The sequence below is a fragment of the Dipodomys ordii genome, unplaced genomic scaffold (genome assembly GCF_000151885.1).
Source record: "Dipodomys ordii isolate 6190 unplaced genomic scaffold, Dord_2.0 Scaffold53, whole genome shotgun sequence".
Lineage (NCBI taxonomy): Eukaryota > Metazoa > Chordata > Mammalia > Rodentia > Heteromyidae > Dipodomys > Dipodomys ordii.
Window position 1 is genome coordinate 11,128,305 of NW_012267269.1, and position 17,331 is coordinate 11,145,635.

The window sequence follows — 17,331 nt, forward strand, 5'->3', positions numbered from 1 at the left end:
AAAAAAAGCCGGAAGTGGCGCTGTGGCTCAAGTGGTAGAGCACTAGCCTTGAGCTGAAGAGCTGAGGGACAGCGCCCAGGCCCAGAGTCAGGCCCCATGACCAGACCCCACCCCCCAAAAAAAATTAGCACATATTATCACTCACCGTTTTGCTAGAACCTGAAGTTTTTATAGGCCTGATGTCAGTTCTTATAGAGGCATGCTATTAAATAATAACTTCCACTTCTTTACAATGTTAGAAGATGACAAAAATTATCTCAAATTGATTCATTAACTTCTCTTTTCAAAACATTAAGTGTGCAGTCATGTAGTTAAGGAATGGTGAGTCATAACTGTACAGAGTTGGAAATAACTACAGAGTACCTACTATAGCATCTGGCATGTAGATGTCCCTTAACAAATGTTCATTTGTGTAATGAATGAATTAAAATAATTCCTAACATTAAGACTGCATGTCTTCCAGATTTTTCCCATTTCTGGTTATGATTCCCTGCAAACATATTTAATAAAAACTCACCCAATATAGTTGCATATACCTTGGAGGTATTAGAAGGCTGAGGTGGGAGAATTTCAATTTAGACTTGCTGGTGCTACATAGTGAGCCTTTGTTTCAAAAAGCAAACAAACTGAAATAAAATAAATCAAAAGTGCTTTTTTGAAGACTATTTCAGTTAACAAATGTGTTAAAAGTGCAAGTCAAAAAATATTGAAATGGAAACTGTTAAAGAAGACTGACCGCTGGGTGCCAGTGGCTCATTCCTGTAATCCTAGCAATTTAGGAGGCTGAGAAATAAGGATCGCAGTTCAAAGCCAGCCTGGGCAGGAAAGTCTGTGAGCCTCTTAAAACAAAACAAAACAAACATAAAACCCACCAGAGAACCGGAAGTGACACTGTAGCTCAAGTAGTAGAGTGCTAGCCTTGAGCTGAAGAGCTGAGGGACAGCGCCCAGTCCCAGAGTTTAAGCTCCAAGACTGACAAAAACAAACATGTTTATCTCATACAACAAGTAAAATGTTTATTATGTTTTTATTTTTTGGAAGTAATAATTGAAGAATGTAAATAAGACCAAAACTATGTACCAGTTCTGTGTTAGACAAAAGAATAATTTTAAAAAATGTATTTATAATCATAATAGACTATTAAATTTATTCTGAGATTAAGCCAGCATTTGAGTTTTATAATTTCTGATGAAAATAGGTATTTAGGAATATTAATTTCAGAAAAAAACTGGTGGCCATTGATGTGTTAACAATTATAGATGTATCTTTTCTGGTCTGTTTTATTAGCTGTTTCCTTTGGGCAGATAGAATAACTCTCTAGTTCACTCATGTCATGGTCCTGAAAGTATATTGTTACTGAGTAAATTTGTATTTGTTTTCTTTTTTTTTTTGGTCAGTCCTGGGGCTGGAACTCTGGGCCAAGGCACTTTCCTGAGCTTCTTTTGCTCAAGGTGAGCACTCTACCACTTGAGCTTTTTTTTTAGTAGTTTATTGGATTTAAGAGTCTTACAGACTTTTCCTGCCATGCTGGCTTTGAACCAAGATCCTCAGATCTTAGCTTCCTGAGTAGCTAGGAATATAGGTGTGAGCCACCGATGCCTGGCTTTCTTATTTTCAAAATTTAAAAATATTCCTTAGACCTGAGAGTCAGAGTTGATATGGTATTAACTCTATCAACAGTGGACTGTTTTTCAATTGGCAGCTTTTATAGAGAGTTTTGAGGAAACGAAGAATCAGGAAATAGAGAGGAAGGCTCAGATAGAAGCCCACATTGTGGCACTTTTGGAGCACTGCAGCAAGGTGAGTACCCAGCACTGACTTGCTGGCCTCATGGGTGAGTACTGGTCACCAGGCCTGCTGGCCTCACTGATTTTACTGTGGCTGATTGTCCTAATTTACCACAAACATGAACAATTCACTTGAACTCTTTTCTCTAAATTGCCTTATTTGCCACTTTATGTCTTTGAATTCTTGATTTTAATATTGGCTAATTAGGACATAGAGGGAGGATGTCATGTGTAGTGTAAACATTCAGCAGTGAGGATCTTATTGGAATAATTAAGATTATCTTCCACTGCTAATATAGCTAAGTTGTAGAAGGTTTACTCAGGAAATTGCACAACCTAGACATTCTGTTAGAAAATGTTAATATACTTATACATTGAATTTGTATCTTAAATAAAAAGATTCTTTTTTTTTCTAGATGTGCCTATGATTATCTTCAAATATCTACCACAAAATGTTTTGAGCATCTACTGTGTGTAGTACTAATTAATGGAGAGAAATACATGATCTTTTTTGTATATGTACCAGAACTGGGCCTAGGTACTCTCCATTAGCTTTTTGCCCTAGGCTAGTGTTCTATCACTTGAGCCACAACTCTACTTCTGGGAATTTTTAATTGGGATAGTCTTATGGATTTTCCTGCCTTAGATCTTAGATCTCAGCCTCTTGAGTATCTAGGATTACAGGTGGGCTGGATTTTTTTTTGCGGGGGGGGGGGTCAGTCGTGAGGCTTGAACTCTAGGCCTGGGAGCTATCCCTCAGCTCTTCAGCTCAAGGCGAGTGCTCTACCACTTGAGCCACAGTGTCACTTCCTAGGATTACAGGTATAGGCTACCACCACCACCTGCCTCATAAATCATTTTTTTCTTCTTTATTATTTTGATTTCTCTACAAATATAGAATATAAATCATATGAAACAGTTATCCTCGATTACCAACCAGGAGCTAAAAATGATGCAGGAAGACCTCAATTTTAAATCTACTGAAATGCAGAAATCACAAAATACAGCTAGAAGTCTGACCTCAGGTGAGAAAACTGGCCTAGATTTTCATATTTTTCATTTTTTTAAATTGGAACTTCAAAATTATATTATTATTCTTTTTAAAAGGTAGGATCTAACTTCTGATTGCCTCATGTCCCCTTAGCTTATTAGTTTCTTTGGCATATTTTCATCCATTGAGAAACATTTATTGAGTGCAGATCTCTCTTAACTTATAATGGCTTTGACTTATTTGATTTTACAATGACTTGGAGCAATACTGGGGATTCTGTTTTGAATTTTGAACTAATAATATGTAGTGTATGATTCTCACAATGCCAAGTAGAAGCCATGAACCTAGGCAGCATTGCAATCAGGAGGGTAAGCAGTCAATACATAACAGCATACTATATTGCTTAATCTTAACCTTGAGGTATGGTAAGTAAGGTAGGTCAAGTGTATTAAGTACATTTCCCACCAAGGATGTTTTCAACTCCCTATGGATTTGTGAGGACGTTGCCCATCATAACTGAGTATCAGCTGGGCTGGCTCCATGTCTGAATTCATAGTACCTCAGAGATAAAGCTGGGAGCTAAAGCTTACTGAAAAATTTTAACCAGTAATTTAGTAGTGCTGAAGGGAAGGGGTCCATGTGAACTTAATTCAGCTTCAATTTGTAGAAGCGACTGGGGATTTTAGAGGAAGAGTGAGGGGGTCAGCAGGGTGTAAATGCTGATTAGGCTAGCTATCATGGATTTTAGGAAGTTAGGATTCCATCTTCCTACAGAAGTGATTATACTTCAAAGATAAGGCCTTCACTTCATCTATCTATTTATCTATCTATCTATCTATCTATCTATCTATCTATCTATGTGCATATACACATTCAGAGGGTGGGGGTAGGATTCATAGTTGTGAAAACCTTTTTACTAAATAATCTCTGAAAGAGTGATCACTAGTCTACTGTCAAGTCATCTCAGGAGGGAATTTTGGGTCATCCTGGCCTCCTGGAACTGTGTAGGTGTTTGTTTAAATCTTTGAATGTGGATGGAGGGAGAATGAAACCATTTGTGTTGAGAGTCTAAAGTATTTGTAGGCCAGGTTGGGAAGGGGAGCCCTGGTTCTCTCAGGGAGAGAATCTTTATTTATACAGAGGTTTAAAAAAGCAGATCAGTTTTCTCAAGGAACTTTGAGCCTGGTGGTTGACAAACTGGTAATAGAATGAAAGAATGCTGTCATGGAAGTAAGCATAAGGAAGGCTGAGCATGACAGTGAACACCTGTAACCCTAGCTGTTCCCAGGAAAATCACAATTCCAGGCCAGCCTGAGCAAAAAGTTAATGAGACCCCCACCTCAACACACAAACCTAGGCATGGTGGTGGTCACTTGTAATCCTAGTTACATGAGAAGTGTGGGTGGAAGGTTCAGGGTCTGAGGCCAGCTCTGGTCTACAGGTGTGAGACCCTATCCAAAAAATAGCTAAGACAAAAAAGGAATGTCTCATGTGGTAGAGGGCCTGCTTAGCCAGCATGTGCAGCCCTTTCCCCCTGCCCCAGTACCTGGGAGAAAAAGCACACCAAAGGCCACATATGCAGACCAGTCTTAGGTAATTAGTGGACGTCCTTGAGGATATATTTAACTCTAATGAATTCAACAACGCTCACTAGCATGCAAGTAGAGCAGCACTGTTAGAAAATTTAATTCCAAATACATGCATAATGAAAAGGTTTTTTCAGCATGTTTTAGTATTTTTATTTAACTCAGGGTATCTGTTACCATTTTAACCTGTAAATGATCAGTGAGACATTTTAATTCAGAGAAGACACAATCCTTTTTTTAAAAAAATTATTTATTTTTCGTGCTAGTTCTGGGGCTTAAACTCAGAGACCTTGGGCGCTGTCCATGAACTTTTTTTGCTCAGGGCTAATGCTCTATTACTTGGGGTACAGCTCCACTTCCTGCTTTTTTTTTTTTTTTTGGAGATGAGATTGTACAGACTTTCCTGCCCAAGCTGGCTTCGCACTGTGCTCCTCAGGTCTCAGCCTCCTGAGTAGCTAAGATTACAGGCACAAGCCACCAGAGCCCAGCTAGAACACATTGCTAATGCTCAAAGGCCCTGTATGAGTCTAGTGGCTGCCATTGGGATGATGTAGGTGGAGATTAGAGACACATGTACCATACCAAGTTCAGCATAAGGATGTTAGGATAAAGTCATGTGAACAATTTGTGTGGCTTATAAGCTGATAGATTTTAATTGTGGGTGTTCTTTATGCTTGGTAACTTGAAATTAAGCTGTGTTTTAATTTGTATACTTAGGCTTCCTGGCAGTGAGATTATATGAAATGAAGATTTAGTTATATTTGCTAATTTAAAATGTCTAAAGATTCATGAAATGTAATAACAATACCTTATCTAGATTCCCCAAATCCAAAAAGATCTTGGCAACAAAACCAAACCTGATTGACTAGTGTGGCTATTTGTATTTGTAGTTGTCCAGGTACTTGCCTCCAACCCTGTTGAATAAGCTATATGATAATAAAATGTACATTCTTCATGTAAAAATCCAAGGATTCTGTAATTGAAAACACAACTGTCCAAAAGTTCCTAAATAAGAGATTGTGGACCTGTAAATGCATACTAGGGAATATACTAGGATACCATTGAATGTAGAGTGATGTACAGGTGTACTGCTGCTGTTATCTATGCATTTATGCATATTTTATATTGAGATTTGTTTAGAGATTGTTTGTCCTAGTTGTACTTGTATGTCTGAATTATATGCCAAGCACCAAGAGGAGGTACAGTCTAATTCAGTTTGCATAAACTTTACTGGAACTCTATTTTCTGTCATCATTAAACACACAACAAATTTCACTATTTTAACAGGTACAGAATTAGGGTTAACTGTATAAATTAACATTTTTTAACATAGATGATCTATTGTTAGATAGCAGAAACTTTAGAACTTTTTCATCTTTTAAACTGAAACCTTATTCCCATGGAACAACAACTCACTATTTCCCTGTCTTCTGATCTCAGTAATCAGAATTCTACTTCTGTTACTATGAGTTTGACTACTTTGGATAGGTCATATCAGTGGAGTCATATATTGTGTATGTGTTTTTTGTTTTTTTGCGATTAGGGTCTTTATCACTTATCACGTCGTTAAGGTTCCTCTATGTGGTAGCATGTGACAGAATTTCTTTCTTCTTTGAGGCTGAGGAATTACATTCTATTGCACCAAATTTGTTTTTCCATTCAAAGACATTTAGGTGATTCTTCAGTGACACAAATATTCTTCAAGATCTTAATTTTAGTTCTTGGGACATGTATGACTAGGGATGTTTTAAAATAGTTCATTCTCTCTCTCTCTCTGTCTCTGTCTGTCTGTCTGTCTGTCTCTCTCTCTCTTTGCTGGTCCTGGGTCTTGAACTCAGGGTCTGGGTGCTATCCCTGAGCTGCTTTTGCTCAAGGCTAGCACTCTTCCATTTGACCCACAGTGCCACTTCCGGCTTTTTCTGAGTGGTTTATTGGAGATAAGGGTCTCACAGACGTTCCTGCCTAGGCTGGCTTTGAACTGCAATTCTCAAATCTCTTGAGTAGCTAGGATTATAGGCATGAGCCACTGGCGCCTGGCTTCATTTTTTTCTGTAAAGAATTTTGTGTTTTATTATTCCATCTAGTAAACCTCTCTTTTGTGTTTTGACCACAGTGCTTATGCTTTTTATTTATCTAAGGTTGATATTCAACAGGTCTTTTCCCTCCTATCAGCTATCTTTGTGTAACAGCGACTGAGAAACACTCATTTCTTACAGGCACATATCAATTCCAGGAAACAAATTCACTGATTAGAACTTAGTATTCCTTCCCTGCTTTTATACTATGTGTTTACAGTTCCTTTAAAAACGAGGCATTATGTGTTCTCAGAGATACACAGTTGAAGAGAATGACAAGTAGCTTCAATGGAGATAAAATACTGTTTATTACTATAGTCAAGATTTGCCAGGAATTTTTCTTATTTTTTTTAGTTGAATTCTTTGATCCTTACAGTTAATTTTATCTATTTTTCTCATTTTAACCAAACCTAGACTTTTTCTTCCTTTTCTTCCCTTTTATCATCCCTTACCCCCAAGAGATATCTCCTATGTGAAAATCACCATGGGAGGTTTATAGACATGTTCCTGTGTACCTTTGGAGATACTGAATTTTACATTTTCCCTTGTGATAGCCTTCTTTTTTTACTTTGGGATTGTAGGGACTCACCTGACTTTTAGGGTATCACATTTTTTTAATGAGGCAGTATCACCTCAAGGAAGTAAAATTGCTTTTAGAGGGAAGAAGGGTAGAGGAAAGAAATCCTTGGTACTGGTTTTATAATCTGTCACTACACAAATGGATATCTGTGATATACAAATATGGGGGAGAGGGAGGCAGCTGGGTTAAAAATGTCTATAACGGAATAAAAGAAAAGAAGCCCTGGTGTACGGCATGGACAGTGGCAAGGAATCTGTCAGGAGTAGCTTTTGTTTGTATTTTTGGAAAGAAAACTCCAGGGAGTATACAAATGTGCTAATGGTAGCATATTTCAGAAACATTTCTCCAGGTCAAAGTTGCTCCTGAGATTTTGCTGTTCTGTCCACATGGCTTGGTAAACTTTGGAACTTCATAGCATATCAGAAGGAACTGGACTGTATCCTCTTCCTGTCTTTTCCCTTCGAGAAGCATTTAGCTTTTCATAGGGACCTGTTGCTAAAGGAAGATAAACTTTACCCTATACCAACCAACCATTTTATCCTTTTCTCTAGAAAAATTAGTCTATATAGTTCTTAAATGTATTCTCCTAGCACATGTGAAAATTAAACTTGCACTTAAATTTACGTAGCTGTTTATTTCAGGCAAAATATCCATAAACTAAGTACATTTCCTTTTTTGAACATCAAAACACTATAGCCTTAGCGACTTGTCCAGTGCTTTGTTTTGTGTTGCAACTGTTTCCAACCCAAGCAGACATATAAATCCTGATTAAATTTTTTTGCAACAGCATTTCAGTCGTGTTATGCATATTTGATGATATGTCAGTGTGGTTTAGCTTTAAAACTTTTCAGGGGGAGAAAGGAAATGTTCAAGGAATATTAAATATTTTTTTTTGGGTCCGGTCGTGGGGCCTGAACTCTGGGCCTGGGCGCTGTCCTTCAGGTCTTCAGCTCAAGGCTAGCGTGTGGTGCTGAGGAATCGAACCCAGAGCCTCAAGCATGCAAGGCAAGCGCTCTACCACTGAGCCACCTTCCCAGCCCGGAATATTAATTTAATTAGATTAACTTAAAAAGATTTGGTTGAGCTGGATGCCAGTGGCTTATGACTGTAATCCTGGCTTCCCAAAAGGCTGAGATCTGAGGATTTCTCAAAGCCAGCCCAGGCAGGGAAGTCCATGAGACCCTTATCTCCATTTAGCCACCAAAAAGCCAGAAGTGGAGCTGTGCCTCAAATGGTAGAGTACTAGCCTTGAACAAAGATCAGGGACAAAGTCCAGGCCTTGAATAAAAGTCCCAGTCACAGCATAAAACAAAACAACACAAAATAAAACAAGAAAAGATTTCGGTGAATAATAAACTTAAAAATCTGTTTTTACTCTTCTCATTTATTTAACTTGAATATTATATAATACTTAATATCATCATAATGTTCATATACAAATGAGATATATCAGGTTAAGATGGTTCCCAAGAGGATACACTTTTATTTTCCTTTCAGACAGTCAACGTTTACAGCTGGATCTACAGAAAATGGAGCTCCTGGAAAGTAAGATGACTGAGGAGCAGCATTCTCTGAAAGTCAAAATTAAGCAAATAGAAGCTGATCTGGAGACATACAATGATTTACCAGCCCTAAAATCATCAGGGGAAGAAAAGAAAAAGGTAATGCTGTCTTATAAAATTATAATAGAATTAGATGGGCTTTTTGGATTTTAATTTATATTTATCGTGTAGAACTTATTTTCAGTTGACTAATGTTTTTCCTCTTTGATTTGTGGTGGACTGGGGTTTGAACTCAGGGACTCTCGTTTGCTAGGCAACCTTTTTATCACTTCAGCCATGCCTCCAGCCTTTATGTGACATTTAAACTAAGACAAAGTGATTAAAAACTCTACATGTGTAGTTGGAATTTTAAGTGAATTAAAGTTTAAAATTAGAGCAAAAACTGAATCACAAGATTTAAGCTATTACCTAATATCAAGCATGTCAAGAGATGTAAGTTTTGTAATTCATAGATTTGAAGGCACATGTCCCAAGCTAGCATGTCAAGTCTCTCTCGGTGGCAATTTTCATTAGTTTAAAGTAGAAATTGTGGGGCAGGGACAGATACACTAACAGGAATTGAGTTATTTATACAGTTAATATTAATATGACGTAGAAGGATAGTTTTACTAATAGGTCTTTAAACAGTAATGATCTTGATAGAATTTTATCAGACTATGACCATTAAAATTATTTGAACCAAATATGACTTGTATTGACTTACTAGAATTTGTGATAGGCTGTTTATTACTTCTCTCTGGGTCTATCTAGAAATTACATCAGGAAAGAACCATATTGTCAACACGCAGGAATGCTTTTAAAAAAATAATGGAGACTCTAAATGAAGAATATGAGGCGCTGAAAACCCAGTTGCAAGAAAACGAGACACATTCTCAGGTAAAAACTCTTAAAAATAACCTTGAATTCACTTCTCTTTGTAGTTCATCTTTCCTATACTCATCTGTACTTTTTTCCCCAAAAACATTTTTTCTTTGCCTATTTTATGTACATTCTAGACAGCCAGATTCTGTCTCATCTTCTGGGAGCACATGAACTGTTTTCTTGCCTTTGCTAGGCCAGTTCTATGCATTGTTCTGGGCACAGCCATGATGATTACTACGTAGTAGCTTTAAAAATTTTCAAAAGTTAAATAGAAACTTTTGTGATGCAGAAACTTTGAAAACCTGTAAAACTCTGAAAACTAATTACTATTTTATCAGAGAGAATTCTTGTTTCCATCTTGGTCCATTTACATATACATTCCATTTACATATACATATGGTATGCAAACACATTTATATATCTGTACACATGATGTGCATAATTATCTATACATATAATCATATGTACATGTGTACATGTGCATAATTATATATGTAGATATGGTTATATGTATACAGAAATACGCATTTGTAGAAGTGGTATCATAGTGTATGTATTATTTGAGATCTTTGATTTATTTATTTATTTTTAAATTTTATATTTTTGGTCGGTCGTGGGGCTTGAACTCTGGGCCTGGGCGCTGTCCATCAGCTCTTCAGCTCAAGGCATGCACTGTACCACTTGAGCTACAGCGCCACTTCCGGTTTTCTGGTGGTTTATTGGAGATAGGAGTCTCAGGGTCTCTCCTGCCCTGGCTGGCTTTGAACCACGATCCTCAGATCTCAGCCTCCTGAGTAGCTAGGATTACAGGTGTGAGCCACCAGCGCCCGGCTTTGAAAGATCTTTTATTTTTAACAAGTACTTTACATTGTCAATGTGTGTGTATACATATATATATATATATATATATATATTATATGAATATTTTTCAAATTCTTTCAGTGAGGTGTCCTGGGACTTGAAATTAAAGCCTGGGCACTGTCCCTTAGCTTTTTTGCTCAAGGCTAGTGCTCTACCACTTGAGTCACAGTTCTACTTCCAGCTTATTTTTGCTAGTTAATTGGAGAATAGAGTTCTGGGGACTTCTTTGGCCAAACTGTCTACAAACTGCAATCTTCAGATCCAGCTTGCTGAGTAGCCAGGATTATATGCATAAGCCACCAGCACCTGGCTAAAAAAGGTTCATAATTGCTACATAATATTCTATTACATGATATAATCTATGGAGCCAGATTCCTGTTGTTGGATATTTAGGTCATTTTTAGTTGAATATTTAGGTTACTATGAAGAGCAGTATGATTGTTGAAATTCTTGGATCACGTCATCCTCATTTACATAAGATGCACACATTTGTAACTGTAGTACTTTTTTTTTAAATCACTCATCTTACTGATAATGATCTGAGTACTAAGTAAAGTTTTGGACTGAGCTCAGCTTCTATTGTTCATTTTATCCCCAGCGCTCTCCAGTAACTTGCATAGTGATTGTTCAGTAAGTACTTTACAAATGGTTACTTTACAAATACACCAATTCAATAATTATGATCCAGGAAAGAATGATTATTGACCTATTCTGTTTAGTCCACATTAGCAATTTGTATATATGACTTAATAAATGAAGTACATGAAAATTTTCCTCCTTTTTTATACAATAATATGTCATATTAATTTGCCATTGTCCACATACTCCCAGTGTTTGAACTCAGGGTTTCAAACTTGCTAAGCGGGTGCTTTACCACTTGAGCAACACTTCCAGCCTTTTTTGCTTTGGTTACTTTTTGGACATAGTCTCCCATTTTTATTTTGGGCTAGCCTTAGACTGGGGCCTTATTTATGCTTTTTGATGTAGCTGGAACCACAGATGAGCTCCATTATGCCCAGCTTATGTGTTGAGATGGGGTCATAATTACTTTTTTGTTCAGGCTGGCCTTGAACTATAATCCTCTCGATGTCTACCTCCCAAGTGCTTTGGGTTATAAATGTGCACCTTACCAGGCTGAGAACCTTTGCAGGATATTTTCCTTTTTGTTCATACACTAATGTTTATTTCACAAGAAGGGAAAGAATCCTGTGAATGCAAACACAATGACATTTGTCTGGCATCAGCTTGTTCATTGCCTGGAAACACCATTTTTATAAAAAGACACATTATATATTCTTCTTGAAAGAAGTCTCAGCTCTTCTTAGAAATGACTAATTTGCACAATTTATATTGATCTGACAGTTATTCTAAAATACAAATTAGATATAGATTTGTATGTGCCAAAATAGTTTGTTTGGAATGCAGCTGAATGGTGGAGAAGAAAAATAGGAAAAATATTATCTTAAATGTTCTTAGAGGGTTGGGATGTAGATCAGTGGCAAAGCACTTGCCTACCAAGTACAACGTCCTGGGTTTGATCCCCAGTACAAAAAAAAAAAGAGAGGAAAAAATAGTTCTTAGGGAAAAAAATACCAATGTTTCTGAGCTGCTGCCCTTTGTCTTCTGCTGAGTGTAAGGTAGAAAGCACTGGACAAACACTATTCTTAATTTAAAAATTTTTTTTTAAATTTTTGTTGGTCATGGGGCTTGAACTCTGGGCCTGAGTGCTGTCCTTCAGCTCTTCAGCTCAAGGCAAGTGCTCTACCACAGCACCACTTCCAGTTTTCTGGTGGTTTATTGGATATAAGAATCTCACAGACTTTCCTTCTGGGGCTGGCTGTGAACCGTGATCCTCAGATCTCAGCCTCTTGAGTAGCTAGAATTACAGGTATGAGCCACTGGTGCCTGGTTACAAACACTATATTTAAGAGTTATCGCTGGCTACCTTGTCGATTCCATATTAAATCAGCACATTCAATGAGAATTAATCTCCTTACTTCCTTTTATTGAGAACTAGAAATCATAAAATAAGTCTCAATTTTAGACTCTTCTCTGTATTTCTTGTTATCTCATTAAATCAGCACATTCAATGAGAATTAATCTCTTTACTTCCTTTTATTGAGAACTAGAAATCATAAAATAAGCCCCAATTTTAGCCTCTTCTCTGTATTTCTTGTTGTCTCCTGTAAATCCTGCCCAATCAATTGAACTCCTTTTCTCTCAGTCTTTTATCTTCATTTTTACTAAAAACTGGCTTTTGATATCAGTAGGGAATTTCTTAATAACATAATTTAAGGAAGTTATAGTGAAAAAAACCCCAGATTTTCCAAAGTAGGTTGTGTTTCATTGTTTCTTTCAAGACAAGCCAGTAACATAGATGTATAATATAAAAGGAATTTGCCCTAGTGACACATGTGAGTTTTATATCATTATTTGTGTAGCACCCAAGAGTTCTGTTGCATTGTAAGAAGGCCACCTCTTTGGGTAAAACAAAGAGAAAAATATTTGGTACTTTGACTTTGTAAAAGTTATTGGAGATTACTAACAAAGAATGCTGACTGCTTCCCTGAGACCATCTTAACTTTAAGTATCTATTTGCTCTGGAGATGGCTCTGATTTAATAGTATTAATGACCAACACATGTATTCACATCATTAATTAGTTATGAGTCATGCTTCTATCAAATTTCTCTCTTTAGAAGGAAAAATGGGATGGAGGCTACATCTCAACTGAACTTATATACCCTCAAAATAATTTTAAAATGAAAGTAGAAAGAAATATTTTTAATGTTGCTTCAATATCATAATTTTTTAAATGGTCATTGTTTTCAACATATAAGCAGAACATTATTGTTTCATTTTTTTTAGACAGTCCCTTGCTTAGGGAAAAACTATGTGCATCTTAAAAAAGAAAGACCGTAACCCAGAGTTACAAGGTTAATTAAATCAGAAAAACAATTTAATACTATAACAGTAAAATTGTCTTCTGAGGAAGCAACCATCAATATAATATCCACATTAGCTTCCTGTTGATGCAGAAATTATTGTAACAGTGCCAGCTTTTTACAAACCCACTTACAATCTTCACACTGCAGCTCTGCTCTTATCACAGTTGTGAAGTTAGACAGGAAATTTAGCCCTGGAAATAAGGAAGTTTTTCCTATGTGGCTGAACCTTTGACAGTGTTAGAATATATATTACTTTTGTGGCATTAGACTTCCAGACTTCAAGGAGAGATTCCCATAATGTTCCATTTTTCTTCTTTAAGTTCTTTTAGGAAAAGGAAAATCATAAATTGTCTTTCAGCTGGCATTTCCATTGGTACAATAAACACTTTAAATATTTTCTAATTAAAATAAACATATAGAATAAAACCTGTTCTGGAATTCCCTATTGTATTAATGTATTTACTATTGTTTAATCTTTCCTCAGTTTTGTTTTTATCTACCTTAGCTTTATCTCAACAGAATGCAAGGACTTGATAAGATTTTAAGTTGAGTGTTTTTGTTTCTTATCCTCTGAAAAGAGTATGTAATGTATTTAGAACAAGAGCATCCGTTAACATATTTCCTTTGTGTTTTTAGCTTACAAATTTGGAGAGAAAGTGGCAACACCATGAACAAAATAATTTTGTGATGAAAGAATGTATCCTTTAAAATGGTGCAAATGAGTAATTTTGTTCTAGGAATTCAGCTATTCCAGTAGAATTCAGTTCAGCACACATTTGTCTAATATATTCAAAACACTGAGTAATATGTGAGAATAAATCATATTTATTTTCCACTCTACAATAGTTGTGTATATGCATATATATGTGTGTGAATAAATACATAAGTGGTTGCATATGTTTGTGTGTATGTATGTGTATGTATTTACTTTTGTAGTGATTGCCAGAGTAATTGGCAATTTAGAGGGTTGCCACATAAAGCATACAGCCTCGTTTTTAAATATAAAGATTTTGGAGTCAGGAGATTTAATTTTATGTATTAATTTTATTCTCTTTAATAGCCTATATTATAAAAGGCATTTCAATTCAACATGTCAATTTATGAGTATTCAACATGTCAATTTATGAGTACACTGCATCTTGATCAGTTCCATTGACAGAAGATTTTAAATATTGACTCTTACAAGTTGTAGAGTTTGCACAGTTTACATAAACTCTTTGAGCCTCAATTTTATCACTTTTAAAATAGTTATTATTTCCTTCAGATGGAGTTACTGGGAGATTCTGGGTATACTAATACATATTAGTTTGTTGTTGTATGCTATACCTTGGAAATCTAGCCAGTGAAGGGAGATAACCAAATAGGGCCATGAGAAGTTTGATCTTCAAGTTCTTCATCCAATTCAACTTCACTTTGTTTCTACAAGGTGGTGCTTAAGTCTCATTTTCTGTACCTTCCCATGTGATCATAGGGAGGCATAAGCTCTTGAGGACATGTATTTATAACAAACATCTTCGTAGAATTTGTCTCCTGCTCCCTTTGATTCCTTCAGAGAGAATGTTTCTTAGAGAACCAGATCCTGACTCAGTAGTAGCATAGGTCTTCTTTAGGATGCTGGTGAACTTCTGCTACCAGGCAGCATGTACCCAGCTTGCTTCCAGCTAGAATATGCTAGGGACTCTATTCCATTAGTAGTATAACTTAGTTCTTAGTCCCAGAATGTGTGATGTTCAGCACTCTAGTTTTAGGCAAGATAAAGTAGGTGGTTTTGAAACAGGGTGGACGCCAGAATGTTGAAACTTTTGGGCTTCTTTTTGAGTATTTAATTGTGCTGAGACTAGAATTAGATTGACATATCTAACATTAAATAATAAAGTATTCACAGGTAAACTTTTTTGAAACAAATTTTGCTTGACCTTTTGGGCTTCAATTTATGCTTACTCTTTTGACTCTGTGCTACACTTTAAAATTTATCTCCTTTCTGATCCACAGATTATTTTATTGGCAGATTATTTTATATTTAATTATTATTATTATATTTCATTAACTCCTTAACTTGTGTAATTAGTCATAGCAACCAAGAGTCAGGAGAGTGATTACCAGCCAATAATTAAAAATGTGACCAGGCAGATCGCAGAGTACAATAAAACCATCATGGAAGCTCTCCATTCTGCTAGCAGAAACTGAGTCTGAAACAACCAGAGGCCTACAGAGATACTTCGTTGCTAAACTTCTTGGTACAAGCTGACTAAAAAGAAAATAGCTTACTCTTGAAGAGTTATACCTAAAGTTTCTGAATGCCATAATTTTTGTGTCCTCTTTGAAGAGAGCTATATCTTAAATAACACAATAGTTCAATAAAATGTTTGCATATAAAAAAGTGTCATCTCCTTTTCTGTGATGTTTATGTTTGTATAATGGGGTGATTAAAGTATCTCCAAGAACCTAGAGGGAAAGAAATGGAAAGTGATCGTGAAGATTCATGTAGCTTGTATGCCTCTCTGTGGCAGCAGGGATAATTGTTTCATGTGTCAACTCTAGGGCACACAAGGGCAGCATGATTTTATTTAACACTCCTATTAACTTTGTCCATTATTGCTTCTGGAAAGAGTAAGATACATGGCCGGTTTTTAGTGTTGAGTTGTATTCCTTATGAACCCTGTGTATTCAAGCATATAAAGTTCATAAGTAAATATATAACATTTATGTATTATCCCAAAGTCTTAGAATTAAAACCTTTGAATCTTCATATCCTAAGCTTAATATTTTCTCACTTATAAATGTCATGAAGATGTGAGACTTGAAAGCAGTGCTGCATGCATGGTGGGCTTACGTTTTTCATGGATGTGCATCATTCTTGTACTCTTAGGAGAACTTGCAAATAGATTGATTTACAAACATAAATCAGAATGTTTAAAGAAATGCCAGACTGGGTAGAACTGTAGATGTCACAGCTCACAGGAGTCTGGGAGACATCATAACTACAGATGTATCCTCCCTGGGGGGCAGGAATGAGTCACCTTGGCCCGCATAGTCTCTAAAACTGTTTTCCTTTTGTTCGTATTTTCTACCTCTACATCTCAGTGTTTCTAAAAGACATGTTGGTTTCTTTTTTAAACAAAGTTTTTTAAGGGTTATTATAAAAGTGATATCCAGAGAGGTTACAGTTACATAAGGCAGGTAAAGAGTGCATTTCTTTTTGGACAATGTCACCCCTTCCCTCCCGTCCCTACTCATAAATTATATGTTCATTTTCAACATAGTGTCTTGTGAGTATCACTGCTACATTTGTTCACCCTTTGTCCCACCATTTCTATGCCCCACCATAAAAAACATGTAACTGAACAAGACAAAAAGAAAAGCAACAATAAAGGGGAAAAAAAAAAAAAACTTCTTGTTTCAATTTCCTAGAGTTGTTTTGATAAATATTCTTTTATATGATCAGAGTCACATAAGCATTGCATCTTTGTTTTCCTCCTCTAAAAGTATCCTCCTTTGGTCTCATTGTGTGTGAAAACCTGTAGTCCTATATAATTTATCATGTCCCAGGGTTTTTAGATCTAACTTTCATATATGAGAGATAACATGTACTGTTTGTCTTTCTAAACTTGGCTTACCTCACTTAACATGATCTTTTCTAGGTCTATCCAACCATTTCCCTGTAAATGACATATTATTTTTTCTAATAGCTGTGCAAAAATTCCATTGTGTATAAGTACCACATTTTTTGGATCCACTTATCTACTGTAGGGCATTTGGGCTGTTTCCATAACTTGGCTACTGTGAACAATACAGTAATGAACATGGATGTGCAAGTGTCTTTACAGTATCTTGTGATGTTCTGGGTAGATGCCCAGGAGTGGTATGGCTGGGTTGTAGGGAACATCTATGTTTGTTTGTTTATGTCATGTGTGGGGCTTGAATTCAGAGCCTGGGCACTGTCCCTGAGCCTCTTTGTGCTCAAGGCTAGCATTTTTACTACTTAAGCCACAGCACTACTTATGGCTTTTAAGTAGTTAATTGGAGATAAGAGTCTCAGAGGGACTTTTCTGTCCCCACTGGCTTCAAACTATGATCCTCA

The 17,331-nt window shown here is 36.3% G+C and overlaps 1 protein-coding gene across 1 annotated transcript in view; it reads left to right on the forward strand.

Annotated features, from left to right (window-relative positions):
• The window catches only part of Ift74 (intraflagellar transport 74), a 65,709-nt gene extending 49,847 nt beyond the window's left edge, over window positions 1-15,862 (forward strand). Inside the window, exons 14-19 of the mRNA XM_013020774.1 lie at window positions 1,703-1,800; window positions 2,686-2,812; window positions 8,517-8,680; window positions 9,332-9,457; window positions 13,887-13,947; window positions 15,319-15,862. Of these exons, the coding sequence (XP_012876228.1) occupies window positions 1,703-1,800; window positions 2,686-2,812; window positions 8,517-8,680; window positions 9,332-9,457; window positions 13,887-13,947; window positions 15,319-15,437 (695 nt within the window). The 3' untranslated portion in view covers window positions 15,438-15,862. The remainder of the gene's footprint in view (window positions 1-1,702; window positions 1,801-2,685; window positions 2,813-8,516; window positions 8,681-9,331; window positions 9,458-13,886; window positions 13,948-15,318) is intronic.
• The last annotated feature ends 1,469 nt before the right edge of the window (window positions 15,863-17,331 follow it).